The sequence below is a fragment of the Geospiza fortis genome, unplaced genomic scaffold (assembly GCF_000277835.1).
Source record: "Geospiza fortis unplaced genomic scaffold, GeoFor_1.0 scaffold40, whole genome shotgun sequence".
Lineage (NCBI taxonomy): Eukaryota > Metazoa > Chordata > Aves > Passeriformes > Thraupidae > Geospiza > Geospiza fortis.
Genome location: NW_005054297.1, coordinates 30,485,123 through 30,495,534, shown reverse-complemented (window position 1 = coordinate 30,495,534; position 10,412 = coordinate 30,485,123). Strand labels below are relative to the sequence as shown.

At 42.2% G+C, this 10,412-nt stretch overlaps 1 protein-coding gene across 1 annotated transcript; it reads left to right on the top strand.

The window, feature by feature from the left end:
- Nucleotides 1-495: 495 nt before the first annotated feature.
- Nucleotides 496-3,643, top strand: LOC102038267 (alcohol dehydrogenase 1-like; the record flags this gene model as incomplete). Its single annotated transcript, XM_005415717.3, has 8 exons — nucleotides 496-594; nucleotides 1,051-1,192; nucleotides 1,296-1,383; nucleotides 1,497-1,716; nucleotides 1,847-2,107; nucleotides 2,398-2,533; nucleotides 2,851-2,989; nucleotides 3,400-3,643. Coding segments are annotated over 8 exons (1,110 nt in total), but the record flags the coding sequence as incomplete, so codon positions are not given.
- Nucleotides 3,644-10,412: the final 6,769 nt, after the last annotated feature.

Sequence of the window (10,412 nt, the reverse complement as noted above, 5' to 3'; positions counted from 1 at the left end):
CTTTGAGTTGATCAGGGAAGGATTTGTGCCATGTCACATGCAAATCAAACTTTGCTAAAGGAAGAAAAGTATCCAGGTGCCAATCAGATGGAGACAATTCCATAATCCCTCACTCTCACGTTCAGCCCAGTGTGTCACAAGGCTAACATCAAAGCTCTCCATAGGCATTTCCACCAGGTAGGGTCTGCAGTGCTCATGACAGCACAGTCTGGCCAGTAACACATGGTGGGAATATTATGAAAAACCCACCAAAGCCATCAGAACCCAGTAACTTTCCAAGGCTACACTTGATACTCTTTGGGTCACAAACCACAAAGGGGGTTTCCTCAGACCCTAAACCAGACCAGTGTTCATTGGACAGCACGTGGTTTCAGGTGCAGCTGAGCATCACCAGGTTTGAGCACCTCGGGTTTAGGTGATTGCCTCATGACTTCCCCCAGCCATGTGCTAAAGGCAAACGTTCCCACACGATGTATTCCTCTCGGTTGTTTCCAGGTTATCAGGTGCAGGGCTGCGGTCGCCTGGGCCCCGGGCAGACTCTCTGTTGAGGAGGTGGAAGTTGCACCCCCAAAGGCAGGGGAAGTCCGGATCAAGGTAAAAATACATCTCAATAACTTTTTCTTCTTTCCTTGTGGGAATTGCTCTTCTTGTGGTTATACCTTCAGTAAAACTCAGGGATCTGTGTCCTCCAAGAGGCTTTCATTGCCCAGAGCTGCCTTGGCTCAAATGCACATCTGCCAGGGGCTCCTTTTTGGACTAATTCTTGTCTAAGCTGTCACATAGGAATTCCTGTCTCCAGCCCTTGCTCTGCTGGACAGGGCTCTGGTGCCCACACTGTGGCCTCTCCTCCAATTCCACCTCCAGCTCAGTGCTGAGGAAAGCCACATGGAGCATTCAGAGTGAGCAGAAGGGGAAAGCTCAGCCTGGGCTCAGTGTGCTGCCACAGAGTGCCAGCACTGACTGAGGGGCATCATAACACCCCTGGGAAAATTGCTTCCACAAACTGAGTTAGACAGAGGCCAGGACATCTGCTTGTTCCTCTCCAAATAGCTTGTGGCCACAGCCATCTGTCGCACAGATGAACACCTTCTGCAAGGCTGCTTTCCCAAGGCAGAATTCCCAGTTATCCCTGGCCATGAAGGAGCTGGAATTGTGGAAAGCATTGGAGAAGGAGTGACCTCTATGAAACCAGGTAATTGACACATACACACACAAAAAATCACATGCCCAGGAATATGATCTGGCACAGGTAGCATCCTTAGACCCACATAACATGGGATATGGTTTTCTTCCAGGTGACAAAGTAATCCCACTTTGCCACCCTCAGTGTGGGAAATGCAGCTTCTGCCAGAATCCTGAATCCAACTTCTGCCAGAAGTCCCAGTAAGTTTACTTTGCCTTCCCCTACACCTGCAAGAGATGGACTTTATGACAAATCTGCCACCCCCATCAGTGCTTCACTCAATCAAATACAAATACTTGCATCTCCTCCACAGTTTTTATGAACCACAAAACCTGCTGCCAGACAAGACCAGCCGCTTCTCTTGCAAAGGGAAGCAGATCCATCATTTCCTGTGGGTCAGCACCTTTGCAGAATACACCGTGGTCCCAGAGTACGCCGTTGCCAAGATAGATGCTGCAGCACCTCTGGACAAAGTCTGCTTGTTTGGCTGTGGGTTTTCCACAGGCTATGGGGCTGCCATCAACACAGCCAAGGTTGGTATTCAGGCGTGTTTAGCACCCCAGGGTCACCCTCACAACCTCATCCATCCTGTGCAAAAGAAACCTTCTCCTCCTCTTCCTCCTCCTCTTGCTGCTGGAGACTCACAGGCTCCCATCTGTGCAGGTTAAACCAGGTTCCACCTGTGCTGTTTTTGGCCTCGGAGGAGTTGGCCTCTCTGTTGTCATGGGCTGCAAGGCAGCTGGAGCTTCCCGCATCATTGCCGTGGACATCAACAAGGACAAGTTTGCCAAGGCCAAGGAGCTGGGAGCCACCGACTGCATCAACCCTCGAGACTTCCAGAAGCCCATCCAGGAGGTGCTCACTGAGATGACCGGACAGGGCGTGGACTACTCCTTTGAGGCCATCGGGCACGCGGACACCATGGTAGGTGGCACTTCAGCACCTGTCCTCCCTCCCAGGTCATCACAGGCTCCTCTCAGGGCTAAAATCACCTCCATGGGAAGTTCTTCACAGGCTGCCTGCACTGCTGGGCATATCTTTGTGAGAGAAAATAGCAGGAAACTTAAAAGAAACCCCACGCTCTCCAGGTCTGCTCCACAAGGGGTGATGTGTGTTTTCAGATTACCAAGGGAGGAGCAGGAGATTGCACAAAAAGAGCACTCCCATGACCAACTCATCATGGCTTTCTCTCATTCTCCTGCCTGTCCCATCAGATTGCTGCCTTGGCTTCCTGCAATATGAGCACTGGTGTCTGTGTGATGGTTGGAGAATTGGATTCTGGTTCAGAGATTTCCATCGATCCCACACTTCTGCTGATTGGGCGTACATGGAAGGGGACTTTGGTTGGAGGTAGTGTACTTAAGAAGCCACTCTAAATTATTCAGCTTTTTCTTTCTTGGCAGTTGACAAATCATGGTAAAAGAGGGTTTTCAAGTAAAAGACAACTAAAGAGGAGTGCTGCATTGCCTGTATTGAACATTAGCATTAGACAAGCAAATAATCCTCCGCCTGTGTCACACAGTAACCCAGTCATCCTAAAGAGCAGAAAACATCTCACAAGAGTGTGGCACCAGCACTGGTCACTAGTCCTGACCCTGACAGTAACACTACCTTACCAAAACAGCCTTTCTCCCATTATTCAGGCAGCTGCTCTCTCCTGTTCCTAGGCTGGAAGACGAGAGAATGTATCCCCAAATTAGTTTCCGGCTATTTGGAGAAGAAATTCAATTCGGACTTGCTGATCACGCACACGCTGCCATTCGCTAAAGTGAACGAGGGATTTGAGCTGTTACGTGCAGGAAAAAGGTGAGACCCTGACCAGCAGGAGGTTCAGCAAACCTCAGCACCTCCTCCTAAAATTCCAACAGGCAGAGCATGCAACACTGGCTTCCCAAAGAGCACCTGAGCCTTTTGAGGAAGCAGGGCCTCCCAGCTGAGTGCTGGCAAGATCTGCCATAGCCCAGAGGGAAGAGCCCATGCTCAGCACAGGGAACCCTCCTGCTCATGGTTCAGCTCAGTGCAGATCCTGTGGCCTTATCCTGTGAGGGGCTCCCCTCAGCAGGGATTTGAAGGCTGCCCGGCTGCTGCACGCCTCATGCAGCTCAGTCAGGAAGAGGCTGGATGACAGAGAAGGTGGCTGGTCCCCAGGCACACCTGCCTGCCACACTGCCTGCTCCTGAGCTGCAGACAGCCCTCCCTTCCCTTCCACGTTTCAGCATCCGCACTGTCCTGCTCTTCTGAGGGACATGGCCAAGGAAGCCGAGCGGAGGGACCAGCGCAGCAGATGCTCTCCTGGCCTGGGCCCTTCTCAACCAGCACCTCCCCTTGTGGGGCACCAGGAGAAGAGAATGAGGAACTCACCTGTGCTGCTGTCACTGCTGGTCCTGCTGTGCCCAGACAGGACATAAAAGGATGTTTCTCCCAGGAAAATGCTTTTACTAATAAAGGTTTTCTGTCAAACTCGTGCAGTGCACTCAATCAAAAGTGTTTCCAGAGGACAGGGGGAGCTCCCCCTCACATCACATCCCTTCCACCACGCCCTTGTTCTCAGTAGGGAGCAACGGCCTCTGCCCCTCCTCTGCTGCTGCCTCCCACCTTCATCTCCCTCAGTGAACTGGGCCCTCTCCTCTCTGCCCCTGTCCCAGCTGGGTGAATGCTGCAGCTTCCAGCAAAGCCCAGCAGGGAAACAAGTCCTGCTGCTGCTGCTCTGAAGCACGTTATATAAAGCAGTAGATAACTTTCTTATAATGATGTAACACTCATAGAGCTTCCATGGATGCTGTTTCATTTTTGTCAAATGTTATTGTAGGTTTAATATATTTTCCACACCCAGTCCCACAGTATATTACAGTACAACTCTGAAAAATATTCCCCAAAGAACAGGCTTATCACTCCAAATGGTCATTCTGCTAAACAGATCCTTCTTTCAGTGCTGAAGACGGGACCCATAAAACCACTGTGCCTTTTGACCTCTTTTGTGCAACACTTATCACATCCCACAGCCCTTTGACCTTCTTGAAACCCTCAGCGCAATCAGCAATTACACAGAATATCATGAACACACAAATGAGTTATCAAAGGCAAACAAATTCCATCCTGTCCACCAATTTTTAGTACCTCATGCCATGCCTTTTGAGGGCTTTGACTTTGGGGAAGATTGATTTTTTTTTTTTTAAGTGTCCATGCCATGTCCCTCATATCTTCCCCTCCAAGTTTTGTCTTCCTCCTTGACTTTTTCCCCTGCTTTTGCAACCTCTGTGAGCTTAGTTTTTGCCTGGTTTGGTCCTTTGCACTGATCCTGATATAATCGCTGTCCAATTTCTTGTAGTCACTAATTTTCCCAGATTTCTTGTTTTTTTCCCTTCAATTGCATTTCCTTTGGTGGTAACTCCATTCCAGAGTGTTTGTAAGTCCTTCTTTTCTCTTTGCAGGATTTCAATGGGGATAAATTTTGGCAAGCTTTGGTCCCTGTCCCTGCACTTGATGGTATCCCATGCCTTTTGATGGCTTTCAGTTTTGTGACGATTTTGGTTTGGTTTTTTTTCCCAGCATCCTTGCAACGTCTCTCGTATCTTCTCCTCTAAGTTGTGTCTTACTCCTTGATTTTTTCCCCTGCTTTTGCAACATCTGTGAGCTTAGTTTTGGCATGTTTTGGTCCTTTGCACTGCAGCTCATTTCCTCAGAGACCATTTTCTGGTAGTCACTAAATGTCCCAATTTTCTGGTTTTTTGGTTTTTTTCTGTTGCATTTCATTTGATCCTATCTCCTTTCCAGAGTGTTTGTAAGCCTTTCTTTTTGGGTTCACAAGATTTTGTTTCCCTTCCGGAAATCTTGGTCTGTAGTAGCAGCAGACTGTTTGCGGGAACAGGATTTTGTTATAGTGCATTGTTCTGCAAATATTCAGTACCCATTGAAAAGAAACTCCATGGGAATTCTAAATATTCCTCTAATATATATTTTCCCTTGTATCATCTCTTACCCATTACTTCTCTCCCCTTTGCACAAGATTTATACCAACATAGGACACCACCAAAGGAGAAATTAGAAGTCCCTATAAATGCTATTCTTTCAATGATGCCTTTCTTCTTTCTCCAGGAGGATCATTTTGCCATTTCTTTCCCCAGCTCCAGTGGGAAAGAGCCCGGAGACCTATCTTGATCTGAGACCCAAGAAAACACAGTGCTTTTTTATCCATTTTAAGGGTTCTGCAGCATTACCTAGATGCTGTTTTAGAAATCTTACCTCCTACTGGATTAGTGGCATTGTTCTTCTCCAGGACCTAATAGAGAAAAAATATACCAGATAATAAATGATGTCTAAATTTCTGTTGCATAAATTGACCTTGAGGTCTGACATGTATGCTTTTCTGGGGAAGGATATGGATAAAAGAACTAATATCTGGGCAATTTTACAACTGAAAAGGCATGAAAAAAATCAGCTTTAGAAATAGATAAATACACATCTAATTGATGTTGTGAAAGTAAAAGTGTGATGATATCAATTACAGTTAAATTATATATCCAAGCCCAATGAAACATGTATAGAAAACAATTTCTGCATTTGGTGAAGGGTTGCCTTAGTTTTGTTTGTGATCCACATATTACAGTGGCTCAACAGTATAAATGTATACATTAATATTATTAATATTAATAATTTCCCTAAGGTCATACATGTAATAGATGTGATAATTCTCTTAGAATTGCATGAATAATTCAATTTACTTTGTGGAATTTTTGCTGCATTTTTAGCATGTTATCTTGAACCACTACTTGCCCAAGTAGATTGTTGATTCTTGTGTACTTTGGTTCAGGAGGCTGGAATGAGGCTTACTAATTTTGTCTTTAAAGCATTCAAACAGAGGGTTTTTCTGACTTTGAAGCAGGAGTTATGTGTCCATTATACATAACACTAGTAATGAATAGGATAGCTGTCAGTCCAGATTAGAATCCAAAGATGTTTCTACAGAGCTCTTCACTTTTGTGTGTGACTTCTGTCAACTTCCCTTTCTCATTTCTGCTTGATGTCAGTGAGGAGTGAAAGGATGTTTATTCATTTCTCACAGCAATGCTCCCCAACATATGTCTTCAGGGTTGTGTTTCTTAAGGTAACATTTGCCAAAGGTTCAGCAGATTTCTCTGCATATTTGCAAGCTGTTACACCACTTTTAGTGACATCTTTTCCTTCATGTTGGAAGCATAACAAAAAATATGACAATTATAGTGGAATATATCACTGAAAGAAGTAGCTAGCAATGCCAGGACTGTGGGGGGAGTGGGGGGTAGTCATCCACTCTGGCAGTCCCTTCAGAAAATGACCAAATGAGGGAATAATGTGCTGATGGAACCAAAACTTCATTTCTAATTCTTCTTTTTGGTCTCAAGTTAAACCTGTGTTTTTAATACAGTCTTCTATTTCTTTTGATGTAATCTTTAAGAAAAATTTGTGGGAGGACATCAAGTTACTGTCCTGTCTTAGTTAAACAAATGTCTTGGTCTTGACCCTTTTGGAATTCATAAAGCTGGAGGATTTGCTATTGCTTTTTTTTGCAACAGTTAGAAAAATATGTAGTATTATGCTATTAGTAGAAAATCGATCCCAAATATGATAAATCATTATCATTTAAGAATCAAAATAAGTTTTATAGAAAATGTTTTAATTTTTTTGTTGTTTATTTGATGCTTAATAAGAAAATCAAACAGAAATATTTATCTTGAAAATATTTATTCTGCAGTTTTTGTGGACTTTTTTGTTTCGTTGGTTTTGTTTGGCTTTGTTTGTTGTTTGGTTGTTTGGTTTGTTTGGGTTATTTTGTTCGGTTTTGTTTTGGTTTTGGTATTTTTTTCCCAATAGCCCCACTCCCTCCTCCACTTCTTGCAGAGAAAAACATGTGTGAATTCAGGCTTTACTTGAATGTGGGAGATTGGCACATCTTTGCATTGTGTATTCCCGTTTTGTTCATTTGACAGGATTGTACTAGAGTACCACTTCTTAAAGTTTGGACACTTTATGAACCTAAATATATAATTTTCTGCTTTTGAAATAGAAATTCAGATCTCTTCTCTGTAAAATGTTAAGGTGATTAATTCTTTCTTCCTCTTCACTTTTTAGTCCAACATCTTTCACCAGCATTCTTGATAGTAGTAATCAATGCAGTCCTTGATAGAGGTTCTTTGGGAAAAGTTTGTGTGGTTTATGGTGTGTGTTGCATTCCTCCCCACGATCTGCTTTTTGTTTTGTTTTGTTTTCCTTGCTGCCTTCTGTAAGTTTTTTCCAAATGAAGGTGAGGAGTTGCTCTTCAAAACAATCTTTTTGCTCCCCAAAAACTTGCATTTGCCCTCATTAGCAGCAGCCCAAGCAAGGCAAATAGTCTTTCCTCAGCAGCTCTGGCACACTCACAAAAATACAGCTTGCAGGTACGAAGTGGTGAACACAAAAATGAAAGGCATGCATCCATCACAGTTCATACTGGTGTCCTAAACAGGGCAGAAGCTTCCAGAAAAGGATGTCATTGGGCCCAACTGGACATTATTGAAAACGAATGGTTGCTTAGAAACAGCACAACTCTGGACATTGAGCATGTAGGGCGAGGCCTGTTTGGCCCAAGAACCAGGGCAAGCTGGAAAGCTAGCAAGGAAGTTTGCTACTAAAATTGTATTGCTATGAGTGTTTCACAAAATACTGCACTGCAAAGAGGTTTTTCAGAGTCACCAGATAGCTTTTTCTGACAATTTTTCAGGAAAGATAGCTGCAGGCGCTGTGCTAGTCAGTCAACAAAATTTGGATTGTGTTTTATAGAGAAAAAGAAAAGAAGGAGATACTGGATTGTCCATACAAATGTGAAGCAGAAAAAATTCCCTGAAGAAACTCTCATAACTCACTCACACAAACACTTTAAATAAGAGATAATAAAGAAGGAGGTCTGTAGTTCCTTTAGTCTTGGTTTACAACTAGGTTGGTTACGTATGTGTAAAAAACTAAAACACGTATAAAATAAAAGAATGGTTTTGAAACATAAAAATAGTGAAATAATCAATTTTTTAAATGTCTAAATAGGGATTTGCGATGTTTATCGAGACATTGAAACACCTATAATAGACTTATGTATATCTCTGTTGGATCAGCTATAGAAATTATTTTCATACAGTAATAGCTGATGTGCTATTGGATGTTCAAGTTTTCAGGTTGAGGATCTAGTTCTCAGCAACCCTGTATCTTCCAGCTGTCTTTATGGAATGGTATGTATATTTGAACATGTTGTCTTTTTATTATGTTCCAAAATAATTTTGGCTTAATAATCCGTTTCAAACATTATTTTCTTTAACTCTGTCTGAATCACTTAATTATAATTTAGTTAGGAATCTATTTCAGCCTTTATTCTGCTGCAGCATTGCTTATAGTCCCTGTTCAGAGGCCACTTGGAAAGATGAGGTATGAGTTTTTTCTTATTAGATAGAAAAAGTAGTCAACTGAAAAGTATGCATCTAATGGCTCTGATTCTTTGTTAAGGCTTGAGCAGAGATTTTTTAAAATATAACATAGCAATATATTATAATGATGTAGCAATAAGTTGCTTTGTTTCTGAAAATTGTCATGTTTCAAGTCATTGTTGGTCATCCATTCAAATGGAGCATGATAACAACTCTGACCTAGAGTAGATAATTTTTCAAGCTTAGCAGTGTGCCTTGCCCAAATTTTTTAAAATTCTCTGCATTTTATGATCACTTATTAGTATTTTAGAGGGGCTGAAGTAGCGAATTTTATTTTTAAAATTAGGACAAAAATCAAGAAAAGGGGAAATTATTTAAAGTGCTCACTTTGCAAGGCACAGATAGGCATGAATTCTGGAAATACCAGTTGATATGATAGAAAATGAAAGAGCGAGAAATTAGAAAGTTGTGAAATAAGTTGGTTTTTTTGGATGACATTGGTAAGGTTTAAAGAGATGCTGCCAATGATGAAGTTGGATTGGGTCCTGAATTGTGGTATTGGAAAGATATAGCACACAGCTTGAGTCCAGATAATATTGTCCAGCTAATGAACCTGACATATAGTTGAAATTCTGGAATTCTGGAATTTTTTTTAAGCTGGGAAAAACTGGGGAGAATAACAAGATGGAAATAAAATTAGGAAGAAGATTATTTTATTTATTTATTGTGTTTCTCTAATTAGTGTTACATAAGAGATACTGTGTTTCAACAGGTAAAGCTAAAATGATAATTTTGCTCAGGACAGAGATCTCTGTAAAGGGACATTTTAGATACAGTCATAGTGACATAAGAAGACTGGTATATTTTGCTTCTTAGGAGAGACTGATTCTGTTTCCATCTTTATAGCATAAGTGTGTACTTGAATAAATGTATAAAAGATTGGGGGGCTGCCATGAAAAATTTGTGGCTGTTTACATATAATCAATAAAAAGGAAGGAATTTTATGTATACATGCATACACATATCTATAGAAATATGTAAATATCAATGTGCAACAGTGTCTGAAGAGTAAAGTTATATGGACTTTTTTGTAAATGAACTTTTTAAACCTGGAGGTGGCAGAAGAACAATACTCTGTTAACTCATGAATGGACATGCCCAGCATAATGATTGCCGATACCCTGAGTGATCGGAAAAGCCTAAGGACAATCATCGCCCTGTTGATACCATCAATCAAAACAGCAGGAGATGCCAGAAAGATACATCTGAATACGCGATTAACACCAGCTATTAACCAGGAAACAGCGATTGTCCAGCTCTGCACAGTGAAAGGAACAGTCTTGAATATGCAGATTTATAAAAGAAACTGGGACTCCTCTGCCTCAGGCATAAAAAAGCTGTATAAAACAGCCCCACAAAAGGCAGCTCTCGTGAGTGAACGGGGGTAGATCTGATGCGATAGAGGTCGGATCCAGGTTCACCCAGCGCCGACCCCAGGCTTGACACTGTCTCTTTGGCTGTGGTGGTTTTGAGGACCGTATTTTGGTTGTGGAAAAAGATAAAATCTTTCCACATTTTTTGATCATTTGGCTTTCCGATTGATCATTTATAACAACTGTTTCAGAGCAGGCTTCAGTACTGATTCTGTTGCCTATCCATAATCTAGTTCGCTCAGGTTGATCACAAGTATAACAGTGTGACGTTTTACTGCGTTCTGGTGCCAAAAAGAGCTGTGAAATGCTCAAGCATCTTGTTTTGAAGTTCTTAAATGACTTCCTGATTTCTCTCTCTTCTAGGGTAGA